The sequence below is a fragment of the Calidris pugnax genome, unplaced genomic scaffold (assembly GCF_001431845.1).
Source record: "Calidris pugnax isolate Ruff unplaced genomic scaffold, ASM143184v1 scaffold364, whole genome shotgun sequence".
NCBI lineage: Eukaryota > Metazoa > Chordata > Aves > Charadriiformes > Scolopacidae > Calidris > Calidris pugnax.
Window position 1 is genome coordinate 126,463 of NW_015091109.1, and position 23,553 is coordinate 150,015.

Sequence of the window (23,553 nt, forward strand, 5' to 3'; positions counted from 1 at the left end):
AATTGCTAACTCGCTGCAGATTAAACAACGCAGCATGAAATAGTTTTACTGACACGACTGCAAAAACTCAATTTCCTAAACTTGCACAATTGAGTAGCTGCATTGCTTTCACTTTTATGAAGCAATATAGAGCACTCTGTAACGCATACAGCTTCCTTGTGTGTATGAGCACTGTTTTGCCCAGCTTCACATCTCAAGGAGATGGCACGTTATTAATTACCCCACAGGTAGATATGGTGACTTTTACTTAAGGGTGAATCTGACATGGAGTTATTTCACATAGGTTAGTCAAATTATTAACTTAGCACAATCAAATTTTTAAAATAAGTGACAATGAAAATTGATTTACCAAAATATTCCAATAATAAAAATGTTATAAAGTCTCTAAAAGTGCATAATTCTATTGCAGGAAGATCCCTTTGAAAGTAGGATTAATAATGGTGTGCAAAGGCACTAACCTTCTCATTAACAGTCATTCTACATAAACATTGTACTGATGCTGTGCGAGTCTACCTGCTTTGAGCCACACGGTAACGTCCAAGAAATTAGCTAATTTACAGTCCAGTTATTTACTCTTAAAACACACAAGGTACCAAAAGGAGCTGGGAGGAGAAAAGCAGTGCGTTTTAAAACCCTAAAACCAGACAGCCGCACTGCTTGTGCCCCGGGAAAGGGACGCACTCTCTACAAACCGTCCTTCAGTCCCATTTCAAAGGGCCGCTTTCACTTCAAGGTTTGTAAGGCGAACACCACAGCTGATGAAAATCCGATAAAATTACGGAAAACGAACCGAAAAACGCGGGCCGGCTGAGAGCCCGGGTGGGCTGCTCGCCCCTACCGACCCCGAGAAGCCCTTTGGGGGACACCGGTGCCTCAGGCGCTTCTGGCAGCGCCGGGGTCCCCCCTCCCCAAGCCGCTCCTCACCCCCCTTCCCCGGCACCACCGAGGGCGGCGGGGGGACCGCAGCCCCTGGGCCTCGGCCCCTCGGCGGGGCACCGAGCCCAGCCGACACGGCCATACCCGTAGCCGACCCCATTAGCTCTTACACCCGGGTAACACTCCTCCTCCGGAGGGCAAAGCTGTCCCTCACCCGGCCGGGGGGCGCGGTTAACTCTTACACCCGGGTCAGAGCTGTCCTTCAGCCGGCCGGGGGTCCTGCCTGCAGTGCGGCCTCCCTCACACAGAAGCCGCCACAGTCCCTGGCTGCTGCCCGCGCAAGTTGGGGGGAAATACCCTTCAGGCACTTCACGGCCGCACAACCATCTTCGCCTCACCCCTTCCCATCCCGTCCCATTTCCTTCTCTCACCTCATGAGGAAAGAAAATACCCTTACAGCTACTTCACAGCCAGACAACCATCTTCGCCTCACCCCATCCCGTCCCATTTCCTTCTCTCACCTCTCACGCCGGGCGCCATGATCCTCACCGGCCCTGCCGACCCCACCACCCTCCTGCCGGCTGACGGGCCGACCGACCACCGCTCCAAAATGGCGGAAGATTTGAATTTGGCGCTAAGAGCCGCAGGCAGCGTGGCCCCGCCCCCTCCGGGAAGCCAGCACGGGGGCGGCCATTTTGTTCTTATGTCCTCCTTCCCCTACTCCGGCCTTTTTCCTGCCATTGGCCAGAGGGGTCTTCGCCTCCTTCACGTGACGGGAGGAGGAACGGAAGGGAGGAGGCCTTTTGTTTGTGTCCCACTCGGGCTGCCGTCCTCCGCCGGGGCCCGGAAGCGGGCGGGGGGAGGCTGAGGCGGTACCGGCAGCGCGGCTCGGTGGCGGGCAGCGGCCATGAGCAAAAGGAACCAGGTCTCCTACGTGCGGCCGGCCGAGCCCGCCTTCCTCAGCCGCTTCAAGCGGCAGGTCGGGTATCGGGAGGGGCCCACGGTGGAAACCAAGGTAAACGGCCTGGCCTTCCCCTACTCCCCTCTGTGTTTCCTTCCCTCCCTGTGGGCTTGTGTCGGGGCCCTGCTTCCCTTCCCACCGCCGCCAGCCCCTCGCCGGGGGTGGGAAGGGGCAGTGGCCGCTTCACGGAGCCGCCACAGTCCCCCCCCCACCATCTCCTTAGGGCCTAAAATGAGGGCCCCGTCGCAGGCGATGGGGAAGCGGCCTTTCCAGGCTTTGCCCCCGTCGGGGTGAGGGGTAACAGTAGTTACTGGCTTAAAATTAACTGAAATTGCCTTTGTAGCTTGTTTTTGCCTCTGTGTCAAGGATTCAAAATGACGACGACAACACCAACAACCCAGTGCCCCTCCCCGTTGCTGTTTTTAATAGCTGTGGTGAATGTGGTGCCCTTTGCAGAGCAGCCAGTGCTGGGAGGGGCAACGGGGGAAACGGTGATGATGTCACAAGTTTAATTTCTTTAACTTCTGCCCTGGCAGAGATTTAAAAAAAAAAAAAGCGTTTTAAGAGTATAAAAAAATACATTGGAAAGGGGATACCACCATCTTAACAACATGTCAGCAGACACGAACTCTGGTGTGGTGGCAGGGGCATTGGGCTTTGAGCCAGCTTGTTAAAAGGCAGCCTTTTCTGAGGGCATTCTCTTATTTTCGATGTTTCCAGTGTGCTTTTGCATGTATTTTCTGCTAACTATTAGGTTTTACAGGATGCCTTAAGAAAAAGGTCTGTTATTTGTAACAAGCTGGAATTTGAGATAAAAGTACTCATGTAGTACAAACTGTTTCACTTCCTAAGGAAGATTGCCTTTTGTCTATCTCTTAGTAACTTCAGTGGATTACTGTACAACTATCTATATTTATCCATTAGAAGATGAAGTTTCCAGTTCCTGTAATGTTGCCACACTTCATGGTGTTGCACCAGTGTTTCCTTGCCAGCAAGTTTACTTTTATATAAAAATCTTCTTGCAAATGATTCTTCTGTCTCGGAGCACAAGTTTGAGAGAGTGGAAACACAAACATCATCTTCCTTGTGTTAATAATGTTTGCAATGATTTGGTTTGGCAGATTTAATAAAAAAGCCACCATAAGCTCCCTGTTCAGAGTACAGCATTGAAAACTCAAATTTAGACCCACGCATTTAAGATTTTCTTAAGTGTTGCATGGCAAGCAGTGCTTGTACAACAAAGATAATGAACAGAACAAATGAAATTCTTGCCTTCCAAGTTCCTACTGTTTTGGTCTTTAATTGAAAGAGCCCATACTGTTTTTTCCTGAGTGCCATTTGGACAAAGCTCGTTGCAGGGCCAGGCACTGACAGCTGTGCCAGGTCTCCTCACTAGCCTTATTGCAAAAGAAACCAAAGAGTACCAAACAACCCTCAGCTGTTGTGATTTAATGTGGTCATTAAAATTGCTTTTATTTCTCTCCCATCTAGAGAGAGCAGCTTCCACTTGCAGATGATGATAGTGAGAACGGCAGTGACAAGGAAGATGAGCAGCCTCAAGTGGTAACATTGAAAAAAGGGGACTTGACTGCTGAAGAAGCAATGAAAATTAAACAGCAGATTAAAGAGGCCTTAAAGACAAATGAATCAGGTGAATTTCAAAGTATTAATTTTTTGCTTTGTATAGTCAAAGAGAGATAACTCATAAAAGGGAGCCTGATGTTTGTTCAGTTTTCCAGCATTTAATACTACCTTTGATTACTTGTTTTGAATTTTTTAGCTACATAAGTTAGACCTGTGATTCCTAATCTGAAATGGTTGAGTACATACGCAAGCTGTCTGGCATTTTATAGTGTTGCAGTTCTTTGCTGCTTTGTTGTCCACCATCCTACCTCCAAATACCACCTTAAATCTCGTTTGTTTGTTTTGTTTTCGTGTGTCATTGTCCTAGTACACAGTCTTTTAACATCACCTGTGATAATTTCAGAACTCATTAATTAGTTCAGCCAAATTTGACAGTGGAGTAGATGTCTTAAAGGTAATTGCATGAGTTTGTGAAAAAGAGTGGCTGGGCAGATGGAGGAAACTCAGGTTAGTGCTTCAGTAGAAAAAATGGCAGGTGTGTAAGTTCAGTAAGGTGTTCCCCTAATGACTGGTCCATGTTATTACTTAAAATCATCCCAGGATGTGTTGTGACTTGCAAACATGTTAAGCAAAGCTAAATTGATTAGTTGAAAATAACATGTGATACAATAGTGCCAACGAACAGCAAAATATAGAAAAAAATTTTCTGTGCTACAAAGAGTTACAAACCTTTATCTTAATTATTTAACAGGCTTTTCAAGAATGGAAAGATGGAAGTAGTGTGGGAGAGGTTGCTGCAGTTAGACAATGAAAAGGTGAAACTATAGCTTATTAATATAGTTATGTTAAGAATTTTTGTCAGTATTCATCATGCAGATATGATGGCTGACAAAAATGCTTTGAGTGTCCAAAAATTTCCATCATTACACAAGGTGTGATGAAGTGTAGCTTTATTTCTGGGGGTTTTTTTGTTGACAGAAGACAGATTAAAGGTAGGTATTGCAGTCTCTAGTGGAAATGTCTTGACAATTAAGAATATAGAACTGGAACCTCACAAGTATAAAATGGAAAGGTGATTCATAGAAGCTGTGGACTTTTTATTCAGCCACTGTGGCTATTTACAGTGGCTGTACATAAAGTTCAGAGCAGATTGAGAGGCTAGCATACAGCTATCAGTGGGAGATCCTTAGCTTTTGTCTTTTTCTGCCATTTGAATTTGACAATTCGCATTTCTCTTGTCCCTATATAGAAGTATGTGTTAAAAGCAAAAGGGTATCAATGGAGAAGTCAAGTAACAAGTAAGAAGTCAAGTAACTAGGAGAAAATATGTTGAGAATCTTGCATTTTTGAAAAGCAGATTGATGAAAAACTCTTAATTTTTATAACGTAGGTTAGCTTGAAATTAAATAAAACTATGTCTGATTTGTTTCTGCAGGTAGATATGTGTATGTAAGGTGTAACCAGCCAGTGGGCTGAGGGCTGTGTTTATATAATTTGAACTTCTCTGAGAAAATTTGTCCAGCTTCAGGCTTACTTCCTGATCTCTTATTGTTGAATGTATTGGTGTTGCTCTTTGTAAAGATGTCACATGATTTCTTTTCAAAAGTGGTATCACCCTCCTAGTACTGGGAGAAGTTTCAGCCTGTTGGAAAGAAATGGCATGATTCTTTCTAAGCATTGGTTTCCTTTTCATGTAAGCAACTTGAATTTTGAATGATCACAGTAGGAGGAAAAATTATTTTGTAAGGCTGGGCAAAAAGAAGTCGTTGTCCATAAGAATCTATTGAGGTGGAGTCCATGCTGTGAAAAAAGTCCAAAAGAGCTACTAAGTTGAATACACAGTATGAAATGGAAGTGTATTTGAAGAGAGTGACTGAACTTCTTTGGTGGAAAAAGACATTCCGAAGACATAATTGTATGTAGTGAGGACGGTAATATTGAGTCCCTGTGGAACTGTGGCACCTCTGCTTATTACCCCTTCAGCCCTTCAGCAGTAACTTGCATTTGGAGGTAGAAACCCCACAGTAGTAGGTAGCAGGAGTGTTGAATCACTGTGCTCTGGGGACTGCTGCCCTCTGTTCTACGCTATTGTGTTATTATTCGTTCATCTGCCTTTACTGTTAATATGAGGTCTTGGCCTCCTTTTCCTTTTCTTGGCTTATGGGAATAAACAGGGTAAGCACTACTACACTCCTCTGCTATGACAGGACCCGGTGTGAAATTTTTAATGAAGGTGTGGGTATCTGCTACAGCTTGTTGAAGGCTTTTTTTTTTTTGAGTCTTTGTCCATCTTTGCACTGTCAGTCTGACCTCTAGATTTAAATTCTGATTTCTAGTCAGAGACGGGCATTGAGACAGCTGGTTACTTGCAGTTTAATAAAGAGAGTTTTGAATAATGTGTTAATTTCTTTTCTTGTTTTGGATAATTGTCAATTCTGAAAATTGGAAGTACAAAGAAAGCTTGATACTACATGATTTGATTACATTTCTTGTTGCTTTGATTTTTTTTTTTTCCCAGAGTTGGAAGTGAAATTAATTTCACAGGTACTAGACCATAACATATAGCTCCAAATTGTATAATTTGTGAAATTGTAAAGCTGAAAATGTAGCAGGGAAGTAATTTTTCCAACTGATAATCTCCCTTTCCACCATGCGTCAATGCTGAGGCACTTAGTTAGCAGCACATTACTTATGATCTATCAATCTGTTGTGAACAGAAATTGTCAGTTTTTCAAAACATGGAAAGTACTCAGTTTTGAGATTCTGCTCCCTCCTCTTTTATATCTGTAGTGATTGTCTTCATTTAAAGGCCCTTGTCTTCAGCCTTTGATTTGGGATATTATTCTAGGATTTTTCGTATCTCATTTACATCCATTCCCCTTCATTTTCTTCTATAACCATTTTGACACGGATACACTTTTTTTTTTTTATTATTCAGGCACCAGCAGTTCCTGTGACTAGCTTTTTTTTTTTTACAGAAACATTTCAGTAATGCTTTTGCATTAATTTGGCAAAAACAGCTGATTAATGTCAGTTGCACTTGGCTGCCTCCTTAGGCAGAACAAAATTTAGCGAGGCTTGTACATTAGCTTTTTAACTGTAGTCACAGGGAACTTAAATATTTAGGATAAGAAGATGCCCTTCCATATTGAAATATTTTTCTCCACGGAGGACTAACTTACAGGCTTATGCAGCATTTTATGAATCTTTACTGTTGGTTCAGAGACAAAGAAAAACGATCGTGTGAGTAATTCAATTTGCACAAAAAATGGCAATTACTGCAAAGTGCTTTATTCCAACATTCATTATAGTCTATGGAGTTGCTTTTTCTACTGCTTTTCTAGTTCACCTGGCCTCTGGGACACTGATACGTGCAGGTGACCAGGGTTGGCAGAAGGAGTCCTTAACTCATTCCAAGTCTTTTAATATTATTCTTGTCACGTTCTATATGCTGGGGTTGGAGGAGGGCAAGAGAGGGGAGAGGCAAGGAGAATACAGTCCATGCTGGCTTGACTATCCAAGCTCTTTCTTTAGCCTAAGCAGCCATTTTATCGGATACGTATCACAGAGTTCACACTACTCTTCATCATGTCAACAGCAGGAATCTAAATTGAAGCTAATTTTATAGTACTTAAGTAACAAAAACTTTCCCAAGTGTCCTCATGAATGATTGAATATCTGAGCCTTTTTATCTTCCAAAGGCACACATAGAGATGGGTGGCCAGAAAGCACTAGAGGGAGCTTCTGGAATGGCTGACCTGAACTTCTAACCTTAGAAACCAATAAGAAATTTGCCATGTTATAATTTTTCTTCCTACCTTTATCACTGAATAGGCATATATCTTGAAATACTGCTTGTACTGCTCCTTCTGTTGTTCCTGCCAGTTTGGTGGTGTTTCCAGCTGTTGGCTTCATTGACTCATGCAGACAGACATTGTTAAAAAATGGTGATGCTAACCACACAAATTACTAAATAAAAAAATACAGTAAACAGAAGAGCAGTGTTTCTTTTTAAGACCCTCATTTCTACTTCTCTTGTAATATATAACTTGCAATTAAAAGAGACGAAAAATTTTCTGAATGTCTTAATGTCATTTGTGAGGTGAGTTTTCAGCTGAACATCTGATGGTGCCCCTCTTAGTTGACCAGTGTATAAGGTTTGTGATCCAGGTAAAAGCAGCAGTGACTTAAGAGCAGTTAGAATTTCAACTGCTACTGTAGTTTATTGACTCTCGTCAGAAGTGGATTTTATTCCGTCTCCTGTAATGGTTTTATGTTGGTTGTTTAACTTTCTGTGTTGCAGTGTGTTTATCAGAAATCCTGCTTTCCTTAATTTGTAATACTGATACAGTCTTTTTTTCAGGGCTCTGTTTTAAAAACAACCAGTGCTGAGATTACTTCTTCAATCTCTTCCTTGTATTGCTTAATACAAGTCAGGCTTTGGAGGTCACGGATGAAAACAAAAAAGACTGCTGACACGTGAGGGTCTGGTAAAATTAGTAAGGAGGAGGTGAAGCTTTTACCAGCTGGAAAAGACAATCTTAACAAATCAACACAAATTTCTTGAGCAGCTATATCAAATTCTTTCAAAAAGCGTAATCTGCCTGTTCTGCCTCTTTCCAGGAGCTGCTTAGGTGAGGCTGGGCCCGCTGTGTTTCTTCATCTGCTTCATTCTTTGTCAAGCACTGCCAACACATCATCTCTCTCTGAAGCTGGCCTGGGCTTCCTGCTGAAAGGAATGTCCTTGAGCATATAATGAAATTTTGACAGTGTTTAACCAGGCCAAGAGCTAAAATATTTTCCTTTGATGCAGAATGGATCCACAAATAGTATGAGGCCCTGGAGGTCATAGCTAAGCTAGTTGCCATTTTGGTGGAGTTTTTGAGCTTTTTCTGTTTATACACTTTGCTTATTAAGAGCTTAAATTCACATTGCAAAGATACCTATCAGTTTCTCCATCTGGCAGAAAGATGAAATGATTTTGTGCAGTTCACAATGTGGGTAGCAGGAGACTTGGGGGTAAAATTGAAAACTTCTGCAGGAGACTTGGGGGTAAAATTGAAAACTTTTACTTCCACTTTTACATGGAGTAAGAGTACGTAGTTGTTTATCTGATTTATTTTGTGGATGTGCTTTTGTTAGGTTTCATTTTTCAATTTACTATTCTAAGAAAATGTAGTAATTGCTCTTTAAAAGAGTGTCCAATGAGATTTTTTTTTTGATGCTTCTCATACTTACGTGGTAGCTGATTGAAGTCCTGTTTCCACAGCTATCCTGGCACTTGTAGGTAGTCTGTGTGCTGATTGGCTCAAGTATATGGACAGTTGGGTCTGCTTATAAGTGGTTATTTTTTTTATAGGTGCTTTTTTTGGCAGAATTTGGCTTATATCATATGCCTCATATCTTGTTTAAGTTAGAAGATCAGGGTTTCCAAATAAACAATGTAGTTAACCAAAGATTAGTAAGGGGAAATTACTTTATATTTAACCTCAGAGTCCCAAAATGGAGGCAGTTACGTGAAAAAACACTTTAGATTTTGAATTTTTAATCCAACTTCTGAGAAAAATGGTACATAGTGCATTTTGATTGGTTGTGATTTGTTTCCAGAAATAGTTATATTTCTCTGCCAGAATTTACCATAGGCACTTCCGAAACTTCTGTATCCCATTTAGAGCATCTAAACACTGAAAGTTTCCATGCAGAATTCACAAGAGATCCATTTACGAATATGCTTTTCATATCTACCATTTGTTATTGCTGGTAATTCCTTGTAACTGTAACACTTTTCTAATGCACCAATACTGAAATATTTTCCCCAAACCTGGTTAGTTATTTTCTGCAGAGTAGTATTCTCCCAGAAAGTACTGCAGAAGCCTGCATTCTGCACAAATCACAGACAGAATTGCTGCTTAGGTTTTTTAAGCTAGGTTTCTTCTTAAAAAGGGTCTGTGAAACTTAAGGAATTATGAGTAAGGGTTCCTGATGAGGTTGATGGTCTTAATTGGTATCACACAACCCTTAAGGCACCAGATTTAATAGTTGTGGTGTTTGGAGTTTGGAGGCTACCCAGGGAAGTGGTTGAGTCACCCATCCTTGGATGTGTTTAAGAGTTGTTTAGATGTGGCTTTGGGGGATATGGTGTAGGAGAGAACTTTGTAGAGTAGGGTGGGTGGTTGGACTCGATGATGCCAAGGGTCCTTTCCAACCTTAATGATTCAATGAGTGTGCACTGAAGAGTGTGTCAGCCAATGCTGTGCATGGTAACACTGAAATGTTATTCTTCTGCCATAATGCTTATGAATTGAGGAAAGAATTTGGGCCAAAGGCAAAAGATATTTATTGGTTATGAATAAATAGCACATAATCTTGTCAAACACATGTACATTGTTAGGAAATTTCTGTTGAATAATGGATTTCACAAAAGTACTTTAGGAACAATACCTTGCACAAAACCTACAGTTCTCTAACATCCTGTCACATATACTTTATACAAATTGCAAACTACTGAAGCATGAGCCTTTCTGTCTGATTCATGATTTTACAATTACACTTTTTTTCCAGAAATACTTCCTTGGTGCTGTTACTTGTGCAGTAGCTTTTGTCCTCTGCATGATAATCCCGAAAGGACTCCTCTTGTTTTTAAAACTGTTATTTGCCCTAGTACATGCAGAGGAGCAGAATTAGTTGGAATAGTTCAGTGATTTTGCAGATACAAAGAAACCCTAAAACTTTCATCCTACATGATAATAAAAGGCAGGTTTATGGCCATGTAATCATTTTAGCTGCCTCAGCGGGACAGGGTATATTGGAAGAAAAAGAAAAGCTTTGTCTTGCATAAGTGCCATTTTGTTCTTTAAAGAGATACCATAATTCTGCAATAAGTGCATTTGTTGTCATGGATTTTACAAATAGTGAAGCACAATTAGAGGATCCTATAAAGTTGTCCTGTCCATTTTGATAAGTGGATGCAGCTGGATCATATGGTAACAGCTCTGCAGCTCACAGTCTCTTCTAAGTTAAAGCTTTGGTTAGTAAGAACCCATTTCTAATACTAACTGCAGGAGAACCGTCTTCAAGGGCTGGTTGCCATGGAGCAGATGTTTGTGCATGAAGGACATTTATCAAAGCAGACTTTGTGGCCAAAAAATACATTTTCATGATTGCTGCATTGTATTGGAGGTCTTGCTGATCTTGGGGCTGGGGAAGAAGAAAAGATGATAGTGAAAGTCTGTATGTGTGTGTGAACATGTGCAGATGAGTTCTGATTTTACTGTGTTTGTTATAGATGGCGAACCAGAACCTGCTGATGGGAAAATTATGTTCAGGAAGCCAGCCAAACGTTCCTCAGAGAAGTCTTTGGATTTCAATGTAAGTTCAAGTAAGAAGATGAAAGAGGCAAAGAAAGCTAAGAGAGAAGAAACTGCTTCTCAAAGTACGGCTAAGCAAGTAAAAAATAGCAGTCTCCTCTCATTTGATGATGAGGAAAATGATGATTAGGAGCTGTATTTTTTTATATATATATTTTACTTGCCCTTCTGGGGATCTGAGTAAGAAGTTTTCAAACTGTGTATCTGAGTTGCCTCTTACTTTGTTATAGTCCAACTAGAGAAACGGAATCTAAAAGTAGCAAGAGCTAAATGTTTGCAGTTCAGATGGAGCTGTATGAACAGTATTTCATGTCTTTAGTTTAAAAAGAGAATTTAACTATGTATGTAAAAGCTATTTGAGGTCACAAATGATTAGCAAAATATACCTATACGTATCCAGCTTATCTAAATTTTCAATCAATGATTTTTAAAATGTCCTCCTTTACTAAAAACATATTTCTTCTCTATTTATTGGACTCAGTTAACAGTTGTCTGGCTTTTTTACCTGTTAATGTTGACTTGACATTCAAAAGTGAGAGACTTCATTGCAGTGGAACAGAGACTAAAGTTTTCTGTCTCATAGCTTGGCAAAACTTTGCACTAAGTTTTGCATGTGTGGTTTAGCAGATCAGCTCTTTGCAGAGCCCTTGCAGTAAGTCAGCCTGCAGTTGCTAAAATCTTAATCCTATCTTTAGTGAATGCAGTCTAAGCATCAAATTCATTTGAATTGTGCTAGCAAAATATAAACATTTTATTTTTGTAGTTGATTGTATCAACAAATCTAAAAGAAAGATGCCTAAACCCTTGGGGATCACGCATTTTGGTTATCACACTGATGGGCTCAGTGTTTTGATGGTGGGTTTTTTTTGAAGTATATTTGTTCAAGTTACATATGTGCTTATAATTATTTGGGATCTCAAACAGTTTACTTAAAAAAATGTATTTAATCTTTAATCTGTGGAAAAGCATTATTTTGGTTTTCTTCAAGTAGGAAATTGCAAACAGGAAATTTAAGTCAAGAAATGTGATAGCTGTGATACAAAGTTTTAAAATTTTTCAGTTGCTCATTCACAGAGCACTGAAAGTGACCTTTTCTGTAACAGGATGTGCTGAAATTGAAAATAACACTGAGAGCTGATGGAATTGGGGAGAACAAGGTGGTGGAAATGGGACTAGTGACTTTGAAATTACTTGGAAGAATGGTGTGTTCTGTAACTGTATTTAAGCAAGACCTGAGGCTGCTGCAGAATTACAGGGTAGAAGGCAATGAAACCAGTTCTGCTGCGTGACAGGACATCCAGAATTATTTGGGCTGTAAAGCTTCATTGAGGAGCAAATTTGAAGTTGCTGTGTGAAACAGCTGGTTTTACTTTGTTAATCTGGTATTAAACAATAAATTATGTTTTCTGTACGTGGTCCAAAGATATTTTAATGAGAATTTCAGTGCATAAAATGGGATTTTTTTGTCACCTGATAATGTAGCCTCTTACCACTACTACCTGTATATACCAACTTCCTGCAGTATCACATGCAAATCTGCATACTATTTCACACTAATTGTGTGAGTGCATGTTACCCTGATTTGAAAATAAATAGATCTGTTGTCCTTTCAGAAAATTAAAAACAGACCTATAAATGTATGTTAAAGTCATCTTGTAGCACTGGCCTGATATTAGAACTGCCAGAGAGGTGCAGTGTGACAACCTGGTTATTTCCATGAGGACATGTTACATCTGTAAGTACATAATTTTTCGTTATTCTGCATGTATAAAAAGAAAATCAAATGTAAGAGGAAGAAATACAGAATCAAAGGTTCCCAGAGATTAATCTTTCCATTTATTTTGTATACTTAGAACTTGTTTGAATCCATTAAAAATATATATATATACACCCTCCTGAGAAATCTTGTAGCATTAGAGTATACTGAAGGGATAGTTGAGCATATTTCAACAACTAAGTAAATACTCTGATTTGCTGAGACTCCTCTGAAAGAATGAATTAACCATTGACTGCTTACTTAAACTTTTCTGGTTCTGTTCGTCAGCACAAAAATATACTTTCTTACATTTTTCTTGCAGAGCCTGAAAGCTCTTCACTTTAGCTGTGAGGCAGTTTAGGAGACATGGCTATCAAGAGATAAATGCTTGCCAAGGATCAGAGGGAATTTGGATTTACCTTAAAATTAGAGAGGGCCTCCCAAATATGCAGCTGATTTGGCATGTTCAAAATAAGATTGATGTCTTGTTTGAGTCTAGTTAGTCATTTCATTTAAACAAAACTTGCTGCTTCTCGTGAAAGACTTGTGAGACTGAAATCCAGTAAATAGAGGGTTTCCTCAAAATAGTGGGTGCAGTACTTTTGCTTAATCATGCTTCTTGCCCTCCAACTTCAAATGACAGATGTCTGGAATGCAAATAAATTAATTGGATTTACGTGGAAATGATATAATGAAAGGCATGTTGTTCTTCAGGCAACACAGCAGGGGAAAAAAAGGTGGATACGGAAGCCCAGTTTCTTTCCTTTATTCTGACTGATTTGTAGTGCTCTGACCAGGAGGAGACCTTTGTATTCATTGTATTTCACTCTGAGTTGCCCTAACAATAACTAATTGGATGTATTTATTAAGAGGTGTGAGTGATGCACCAAAGCATCAAGTAGTCATGTGAAAATTCAGTGCTCTTAATGTGACACACCAGGAAAATTACACACGCCATCAACCCCCCATGAAACCTGTGACTAAAGAGAACAATTACTTTTTCCTGTAGGGAAGAAACGTGAAACTGTCTTAAGCAATCACCTGCCTGAAGCAGTGGGTCATGGAAAAATAATAATCACAAGAACTTTCTAATAAAGGGGAAGCCAAAGTGAGCACATGGAACATGGGGCCAGGACTGGGATGGGCAATTTTCCTCGCTTTTTCTGTCTCTTCCTAGCCCCCATCCTCTCTCCTTTTCCCCTCCTGTAGTGGGGAATGTCTGTGTAGCTTTCTTCTTGTGGAGCTTGCTCAGCGTGAGAGAAGCGAAAGTCGCTGTGGCCTATTACCTAATATGGGAACCTTGTACAGTTTTTATTAATAAAAAAAAAATCTTTGACATTTCCCAATTCATTAAGACTCCAAAACATTTCTTGATGGTGCTGTTTGTTCTGGCTCGTCTTAGCTGAGCAGTGAGCCAGACCAAACCTGGTGAACTGTGGGAGCGTTGCGGCAACGGATGCTTGTAGTGGAGGCTGCTTATGTTGCAAAGGTGCGTGGATGTCATCAGGAAAGGTAAGATGCTCTGTCACCTTTCTTCCTTCTGAAGAAACAGGATCTTTCTCGAAATGATGGGTGAATCACCAAGAGTGCTGCCTTATTGAGATAGAAATTGCGAAGATTACGGGACAGAATGAGCAAGAAAACGCACGTGTAGGCACGGGGTCCAGGAGTTCTTACTCTTGGTTATATTTCTAGCCTGTCTGATATGGTTAATTTTTCTCAAAATCAAATTTGTTTGACTGCAAATGGTCATTTCATTGGCCGAAGCAGGAAGGGATGAGTCAGAATTCTGTTCTGATAGATTTTGTTTCCGGCACTTTTCCAGGAAGTATCATTTGGAGGATCAAAGGCTGTGTTTTGCAGACACTGAACACAAGAAGCCCATATTTAGCTGTTTTAATTCCATATTTTTTCAAGTTCCATCACGGGACTTAATGTCTGTCTTTTTTTTTTTTTTTTGCAGTGCTTCAGTACATAATCCTGTTAGGAAGCTGCAGATTGATAATGAAGCAGGAAGTAGCAGTGTCATCGCTTCAGCTGATTGTTTCCCTTGCGCTGGAGTGTATTAACTAAATAATGCTTCACTTGGCTGCCTGGAGCCAATTGCATTCTCAAGGACACGAGGCGTGCCTGAAGATGAGTCATTACCTTTGGTACAGCACAGGAGGTATGAGATGCAGTCTCAGCAAGTGTTTGCCCATTGAAGTTGGTTAATAACCTATAGCCCTCTCCCGTGGCAAGATGCCATGAATCAATCCTTTGTGCATTCAGCAAACAGAAAGGCTGCTGTATCAACTGCCTCTTCGGTATCATCCCTTTATTCCCATTCCTAGAGCAGATCTCTCTGCAAAGGCATTTTTCATGTTGTAGACCTCCCCTTCCACCCCGCTTAGTTGCGAGCATTCCCGAGGCAGCAGTCACAAGGAAAGCCATTAAAACTAGGGGGCAGAAACCACAGGGTTTTATATAAGTGATTGCAACCTCCTGTAGACTTCCTCAAGATTTGGAGAACCTATAAAATCTCAGAGCCAGCCCCTGGGAAGTAACTTCCTCTTGGGGGAAAATGGATGGGACCAGTCAGGAAAACTACACAAGACTGAATTCTACAGTGTTTCCCCCGTTATCACTTCTTATTTCTTTCTTGGCGGTAGAGCAACAGCTGGCAAAAGCAGTTCTACCTCTGTCAGGAGATGTAAAGTGTCTTTGGTGCCATTCCAATCCATATGGCAAACGATTCCTTTTCCTTGACTCCTGTGGCAGCCCTCAGTGCAACGCCTGATCGGTTAGGGCCATGGGCAAGAGGGAGCTGCCTTGTAAGAGGCAGAAGTTATTAGAGGAAGGTGTTGTCGAGCCTCCGTGGGGTAACGGTGATCACTGCACACTTTTAGTTTTGATATCATGAAAGAGTTGTTCCCTTAGGGACAACACAGTAACAACGAACTTTAAAAGGGCAGATTATAAAACTATGAGGAAAATGGTTAACAGCAGGCTGAAGGGCAAAGAGAGGTACTTAAAAAACATAGAGATCTGCCTGGAGGCTATTTAAGAACGTGGTATTAGAGGCACAGATGGTTGTATACCTCTGAGCAAAAACACAGCGTACGGAGAAGAAGGAAACTCACAGGGTTACGTGGGAGAAAAGCGTGACTAGAGAAAGGCTGAAAATACGTCCCTTAAAAATGACGACTGTCTGAAAGACAGACTAGGAAATGTTACCTGGAGAGTGGAAAGAGCTGAAAAGTGTCAGTGCTAAGAAAAAGACTATAGCAGCTGCTGACTTTGCATCTCCAGGATAAAACACCGAAAAGAGTGATTCTAATGATGTCCTGAGCACTTTGCCTTTGAAAACTGGGCTACTCCAGATGAGACTTCCCCAGAAAAACAAGGATGCTCTTAATCTGAGTTAGCTAGCGCAGAACAAAATCTCAGTAAAGCCCAATCAGTCTGTAGTTTTAATATGTGACCAGGCCAATTTTAAGAGTAAAGGAGCCCATTCAAACATAGTTTCTCTGTATTAGGACTTTAATTTCACCTTGTGTTAGATTCAGTGCCAAAAATGATGTTTTTATTCTTTGCCAAAGAAGGTAGAGAATTCTAATGATGTCCTGAGCACTTTGCCTTTGAAAACTGGGCTACTCCAGATGAGACTTCCCCAGAAAAACAAAGATACTCTTAATCTGAGTTAGCTAGCACAGAACAAAATCTCAATAAAGCCCAATCAGTCTGCAGTTTTAGTATGTGACCAGGCCAATTTTAAGAGTAAAGGAGCCCATTCAAACATAGTTTCTCTGTATTAGGACTTTAATTTCACCTTGTGTTAGATTCAGTGCCAAAAATGATGTTTTTATTCTTTGCCAAAGAAGGTAGAGATAAAGAAAAAAATCAAACACTCCTAAAAATTCTAATTTTAGTGAAAGCAAAAAGCCTATACTTGTTTGGTACAGCTTTGGGCTGGGAGGGAGACTGTCTGATTAGGATGTAGTCACGTTTGCAGAGCTTTTTCGCACCAATGTGTAATTGGGCAGATGCAGCATTTTGTTGTCATGTATCTGAGAACAGGAACACGCCGATTATAAATTAGATGGGGAACATCTCAAGTATCACGAATCTGATGATGCGGGCAAAGAAAGTGTCCTTGTGAAATGAATGAAAGTTATTTTCTGGTTTAAAACCAAGGCGAGGCAGGGGAAGGTTAGAACATCTATTTTGGCAATAAAGGCTTGATGCACCACGGTCTCAGTGGGACTACAGCCCTGGCATCTAGGCTGTTTTATTCTGCCCTGTTAAATTGAAACAAACAATTCAGCTGCCCGAGTCTCTTCTTGTCTCCTCTGACGTGCCAGCTATCTTGAGAGAAGAGATTAAGCATTGTTCTGATCAGTGCTGCAGCAGCAGCAGCTTTATGATTTAAGGGCTGCATAAAATTTATGGAGCACTGAGAAGAGCTTAAATCAATTTTATGATTTTCATAAATTATTGCAGGCAAGACCATGTTTGTGTAGAAAGCCAGTGACGTTTGCGCTGTTTATCCAATGGACAACAACATTCAAAACGGGTTTTCAAAGGCACCTGTAGGAATTATGCATTTGAGTTTGATGGGAGTTGGAAGACTTGTTCCTTTGAGCTACTTAGTATTCCACTATTAATTTTTAATCATGCCAAATTGTTTCAAATACTTAGTAAAAATCAAAATTAGAGGAAGGTCAAATTCAGAGCAATTTTAAAATTTCATTTAAATTCCTAATGTGCTTATAACAGTGGGTGGGTAACTCTTAATTCTATTTCAGGTGAAAACCCCTTTGGTACTTGAAGAGTCAACCCCTCCCTTACCACGGTGTCTTTTGGGGTTGTTGTTTAGGCCCCCATTACTGTGAGGAATTTTGCTCTTTCTGTGCTTGAGGCTGTATCTGCAAATTACTCCAGCTGCTAGAGAGAAGGATCTGCCTGTAAAGCAGAAAGAGGAACAATACCTGGTTCCTCATAGCACATTTCAAGATTATATAATAAGACAAATATAATTCCTTCCATTACAGAAATGACTAGAGCTTGATCTTTCCTTCTGGACAACTAGCCAAGGTGGAGATGATAAGATACAGGTCCCATATCATCCTAATTTGGGTGTTACTGGTGATTGAAAGAGCCCTCCCCTCACTGGGCATTATGCCCATCAGGACACAGATAGGTTGGAGACCTTTCTTTCTACCGGGATACCTCTGAGCTATAATATTCGGTATTTAATTTTCTGTATTTTAAACTTCTCTGAAAAGAAATCATTGTGTTTCAGGTTATTGCGGACTGAATATGCTCAATGGTATTAATGGGAAGAACAGTTGCTGAATTCCTCTGTGCTGGATGGGCATCTTGGGCTAATTTATTTTCTGACATTACTCTATTGCTCTCAATGAAATGACACCGATGGATACACAAGCTTCTTACTAGACCTACTAGAACAAGGTAGTCTGAGACAAACAGGTTTAAATTCAAGAAGTGAAACATCTTGCCACTGAATCCCATAGTCAACAACATATTTAAGTGATGGGAGTGACTGACTCAGTGGTCATTCTGCAGGAAGGGGTCTGTGACTGCTGTGAATTAAAAACTGAAGACGGGCCTCGGTGTGAGGAAAGCCAATGCAATTTTGGCTCTATAAATAGTGTGTCACTGAGAAGAAATGTGAAGTAGTCCTGCCCTACTTATTCTCCGCTTCAGACTTTAGCTGGAGTAATGTGTCTACTTTTGTGCACTATACTTCAAAAAAGAAAAACGTAGACCGATTGGAAAGTCCAGCAGAAAGTACTGCTATTGATCCAGAGTCTAGAAAACACGACCTGTGAGGAGAGATTGAAAGAAGTGGGTTTATACATCTAGAGAACGGAGATGCAGGGGAGGGAATAAGAATGTGAAACCAGTCTTCAGATATGTAAAGCTTGCTGCAAAGAGGAAAGTAATAAATTGTTCTCTGCTGGGAATACAAAAAGAACTAATGATTTTAAATTGCAGGAAAGGAGATTTAAGGAAGACATTAGGACAGGCTTTCTAGCTGTAACAGTAGTGAAGTGCTGAAACAGATTGCCCGGGGAGGTTGTGGGATCTTCATTGCCAGACATTTTTAAGAACAGGTTAGACAAACATCTGTCAGGAATGATTTGGGTATAATTGATCCTGCCTTAGGGCAGAGGGCTGGACTGGGTGACCTCATAAGGTCCCTTCCAGCCCTATTTTCTATGGTTCTCTCGTTAGGAAGGCTGATGTGATATTCCTAGGACCTTATCATTCCTTTTAAAAGCAAAAACATGCTATAGCAATGCCAAGAGTCAGATTTAAAGTGACAACATCTGGGAAAATTCAAAGCTTCAGGTTGATATCCCACCCTTAATTACTAACACTTGAATGCATGCAACACAGTTGGACTTGTTCAAAGGCTAAACACTTGGAGGTCACACAACTGTCTTTTGTGACCAGACTGGGATCTTTTAATAGCATAAGAATTTGTTTCTTCTAAGGTGTATTAATCTTATATATTGCAACTTCCATTTTGTCATTTAAGTAGCAGGCATTGGTCTTTCTCATCTAACATGTGCCAGGTGGGGTCACTCTCATTTCACATGCCATAGCCAGTTTGGCCACACGCTCTGCTTCCACTCACTTGCTCCAAAGCTTGTTCTTCCACTCCAGTTCATCATGACACCGGTGCTCAGCTTTATTACATGGCTGTGTTTAATTCACTAATACCGCTGTTAAGGCTCTTGGTACACTCCTCTCTGTTCTCAGACACTGGATATTCCTCCTGCTGCTTTCTGCTGACATGTTCTTTTATTCCTGTTGATAAATTTCATTTTCATCTGTCTTTTGCTGCTTTCCCTTCAAGCTGTGCTTGTGTTACAAACTGCGGTTCAGCAGTTTAACAATTGGATTGCGTCCAAATATTACCAAATGCCACATCTTTTAATATCAGGCAGAGCAGCTTGAATTTTCTTCCTCAGAGCGCTGTCAAAGACACACTGGCGTGTTTTCTGTGCAAATGCCAAAATAAAAAAAAGAAGTTTAACAAAAGATGAGGGGTGTGAAGCAAGCTGAAATGTCTGCATTCCCAGAATTTTGTATTTTTGCTGATTTCAGATTTTAGTTCATGACCCAGCTGCTGATTTATGCAACTCCGTGGAACTATGCCAGTTTCGAGCAGCCAAGAATTTGGCACTGTCACTTTTGTGACTGTTGGTACCTCAGCGTTCAGTGATGTGACTCTGTGTGTTTTTTTCCCCAAAGGTCATGCCTGTCCATTGGTGATTGCAGTATTGCAATCCTATGTCAAGTGGAATTATAATATATATACATGAAGTTATAAGTGGGGTTATAATATATAGAGAGACACACGTATATATATGTATGTATGTGTTACATATTTGGTTTGAGTTTGGCCCTTCAGGTTTTATGGTTGCAGAGCTTTTCTCTACGGCTACATGGAGAATAGAAACTAAAGTAAAAATAGAGACAAACCCAGAATAAAACTGTGTTTTTCACATAATCACAGAATGCTTCCAGAAGCTGAGACTTGAAAAAATTCAACATATACCATGAAATTTGGTAACATTATGACTGGATACTTGGCCGTTAAATTGTTTTACTGCATCCAGCAGAGAAGGATGCTATCTGTTGTTTTTCATAATGGTGAAATGCTCATCAGGGTGCTGTAAGACACCCTTTGCCCTGTGTATATTTGGCATTTCCTTGTTACAGACTGACCATATTCACTGAAGCTGTGGGTATTGCATGAGGTCTGCCACAGAGGAGGACTCCTGTTCATTGCTGGGGGCCTTGGATGAGAGTCAAGAGTAGCTTTTGCCATGGTTGCTCATCTGTTTCACTCCAGGCTTGCCTTTCATGTGTTTTGGAGATAGATGGACAAACGACACAGATATTCTGGATCATCCAGATCATGGCTGCCTTCCTTGTCTGTATTGTACATTCTTTGTGTGTATTCCCAGCTTCTGCTGTGTCTGTGTGTGTAGGCGGGTGAAGTGGTGTGCTCCAGAACCCACATGCCCCCAAAGTTTCCACTTCAGATGCACTGGCTCAGTCCAGGCCTTTGTCTGAGGATGGATTTCCCTCACGTCACTTGTTTCTACTTTGTGCTTTGCATTGCTCAAAACACTCATTTTTCTCTCCCCTGTGGGTACAGTCCGTGGCAAGGGATGACTTGACCCTGAAATGCAGTTTCATTCCTTCTGCCTGCTTGGTTAGTGCTGAGATGGAGAGGAAGGTAAGCCTTGTTACTCGGACACTGCAACAGGGATCCCGCTCCTGTTGTGTTTCCTGGGCAATACTGGTTCTTAAGATCTTGTTTTCCCATATTGGCAGTTCCCCATATACCACAGCATGAGGAGAAGAATACTTTTTTCTTTCTGCTTTTGTGTCTAACTTGCCTGTTTACATAAGGTGGCAATTTTTGTTGGATTGTGAGTGCCCAGTGTGTTTTTTCCTGTACCTCTTTGGCCATTTGCTCTTTAGTTCTTCCTCCTCCTGCTTACAGCCCCAGCACTGAGGCTGACGGGTCACCCAGCACATCTTCACCGCAGGATGGGAAGGGACCTGTTCATTGCACCTCGGGAGCAGAACCAGAGCGAACGTTTCCCATACAAACCTGTCTCAAATGAGTGAGGTAAGGTGTTTGCATCCCATCGCACCTCTGCAGACCTTCTGAGTTGCCCTCTTTGCCCTCCGCTTTGGGTTGGCACAGGCAGAGGCCAAAAGTGCCTGTGAAAGGTGCTCCACCATTCCCCCGGCTCCTCTGCACCTCTGAGGAGTTCAGAGAGTCCACAGTGGCTGCAACACCAGCTGGATGTGGGGTTTGAGTGATTCAGAGACTTCTATGTGTAGATGCTAGCTTTTTTAAGGCACCTTTCAGAGCCCGAGAGCCTGTGTAGGCTTTAATAAATGTTTTTTATCTTAGGTGTCAGCTTTAGTGCAGTCATTCAATACCACCTGCACAAATTCATACCCATGGGTCTGGCTGAGCTGTGCAGTTTAGAAACCCAGTTCCTGGGTGATCATTTGAAGGGACAACACCCTTGTATCATGAGTTTATACAACACCTACCCCAGAGGAGCCCTAATCTGTGCTACAGGCTCCAGGGTACTGCTTTAGTACACAAAATAATAGTAATTTGTAAATGAATCAGGGAGATTTTAAAATCAATTTTCTTCAGCAAACAGCAATTATTGAAATGGCTGCAGTTATCACTGAGGACTGAGTGTATAAAACACTTCAAGATACAGAATCGGATTTTATAAACATACAATTCTTTTATCAATAATTCTTAAAAGCAGGTTTCTTTCTGCACTCTCCCTTTTGCCAAAACTCTCCTCTCTATTATATACTGAGATCATTTCCCTCCTGGATAGCTGCGGATTTGTTGGTATACAAATTAATTTTTTTATTGACTGGAATGAACAGTTGGAGGATAAGAATGCCATTGCTGTTCATACCTAAAGGTAATCAATACAGGTACAGAGGAACAAGTATTTTCTAACCGAGTAAGCATCCTCTCTAGCCTTATTTCCTGTCTCTAAAACCCACAGGACCGTAGCCTGGCTGTTGCATGTGTGAACAAAGCAGTGAGAGGCAACAGCATTTAAATCTTGTTACCACAGAAGGATTGCGGAGAGAGAAACATCTCTCCTCCTCTCGGCTCTTCCCATTCTCCAGCTCAGCAGTCACTCACTCCTAACAATCTACGCCAACCCTTTGACTGCAGTGGCAATAATTGTTTGTCTGTCACCAATTTATAACCCCCAAAACAGTGGAGAAGAAATAAATTCCCTACTTGAAATGGCTTGATGTCTGCGTGGGAATGGCAGACACGGTGTTTAAGAGAGAGGATGTGAGGGGATATTACGATGATAGAATAATTTTGGTTGGAAGAGACCTATAAGATTATCAAGTCCAACCATCAACCTAACACTGCCAAGTTACCACTAAACCATGTCCCTCAGCGCTCTATCTACAGGTCTTTTAAATACCAACAGGGATGGTGACTCCACCACTTCCCTGGGCAGCCTGTTCCAGTGCTTGATAACCCTTTTGGTGAAGAATTTTTTCCTAATATCCAATCTAAACCTCCCCTGGTGCAACTGGAAGCCGTTTCTGCCTGTGACTTGGGAGAAGAGAGCGAGGCCCATCTCTCTACAGCCTCCTGTCAGGTAGCTGTAGAGGTCGGTAAGGTCTCCCCTCAGCCTCCCTTTGTCCAAGCTGAACACCCCCGGCTCCCTCAGCCTCTCCTCATCGGACTTGTGCTCACCAACTCCATTGCCCTTCTCTGGACACAGAATCACAGAATCTTCTAGGTTGGAAGGGACCTTAAGGATCATCTTGTCCAACCGTCAACCTAACTGACAAAAATAGACATCCACACAACAAACAAGGATCAGCCTGGGCCCTGCCTGCAAAGTGAATGTTATTGCCATGTAAAAAGGAAATTTCGGGGAAAGAGGAGCAAAAAGTGGTGGAGTTTGCCCTGTTCCTGGCCTATTCCACTGCCCAGCTCCAGCTACTCCCAACTGATCCCTTGGTGCCGTTTCTGTGGCATTTCAGGCTTTTCTTCCTCAGAGACACCCGGGACATTTGCACACCCTTGTAGCCAGATTCTGCCTTAATTTACGCCTGAAATCGGGGCGGGTGTGGTGTGTGTGACAGAACGCCGGAGCTAAATTTCGCTTTGCTTCAAGTGGCTGGCCCCTTCCACAGGGTTCGCAAAGGAAATGCCGGAGCGAGAGGGAGGAGGCCGGCCCCCTCAGGAGCGGCGGCCCAGCTGCTCCAGCGAGCCCACCCTCCTCTCGCAGAAGGGCTTCCTTCAACGCAAATCCTCCAGCCAACAACCCGGCCGAGGCCGCTACCGAGCCCCCGAGCCCTCCCGCCGGGGCGCCGCAGGGGCCAGGCGGCGGCGGGGACCGGCTGCAGCGCGGTGGCGGGACGGCAGATGGCGGCCGCGCCTCAGGCAGCGGGGCGGGGAG

At 41.8% G+C, this 23,553-nt stretch overlaps 1 protein-coding gene across 3 annotated transcripts; it reads left to right on the top strand.

Moving 5' to 3' along the window:
• Nucleotides 1-1,676: 1,676 nt before the first annotated feature.
• Nucleotides 1,677-20,522, top strand: KIAA1143 (KIAA1143 ortholog). 3 transcript variants are annotated; one of them, XR_001413773.1, is made up of 5 exons: nucleotides 1,677-1,891; nucleotides 3,329-3,488; nucleotides 10,707-10,789; nucleotides 14,508-14,711; nucleotides 17,829-20,522. XR_001413773.1 is itself a non-coding variant. In XM_014958048.1 (4 exons), the coding sequence occupies exons 1-4, from the start codon at nucleotides 1,784-1,786 to the stop codon at nucleotides 14,520-14,522; spliced, it is 366 nt and encodes a 121-aa protein (XP_014813534.1). In that variant the 5' UTR covers nucleotides 1,677-1,783; the 3' UTR covers nucleotides 14,523-14,984. The 3 variants fall into 3 exon arrangements, 2 of the variants coding, with proteins under 2 accessions (XP_014813534.1, XP_014813533.1); XM_014958048.1 differs by lacking the exon at nucleotides 17,829-20,522 and having other exon boundaries at nucleotides 14,508-14,984; XM_014958047.1 differs by lacking the exons at nucleotides 14,508-14,711; nucleotides 17,829-20,522 and having other exon boundaries at nucleotides 1,681-1,891; nucleotides 10,707-12,790.
• Nucleotides 20,523-23,553: the final 3,031 nt, after the last annotated feature.

What these genes read in the sequence shown, in the direction of transcription:
- KIAA1143 (XM_014958047.1), top strand. Translation starts at nt 1,784, where the DNA reads ATGAGCAAAAGGAACCAGGTCTCCTACGTGCGGCCGGCCGAGCCCGCC. An exon ending in GGCCCACGGTGGAAACCAAG is followed by an intron (nt 1,892 to 3,328) that starts GTAAACGGCCTG and finishes TCTCCCATCTAG; the next exon opens with AGAGAGCAGCTTCCACTTGC. An exon ending in CTTAAAGACAAATGAATCAG is followed by an intron (nt 3,489 to 10,706) that starts GTGAATTTCAAA and finishes TGTTTGTTATAG; the next exon opens with ATGGCGAACCAGAACCTGCT.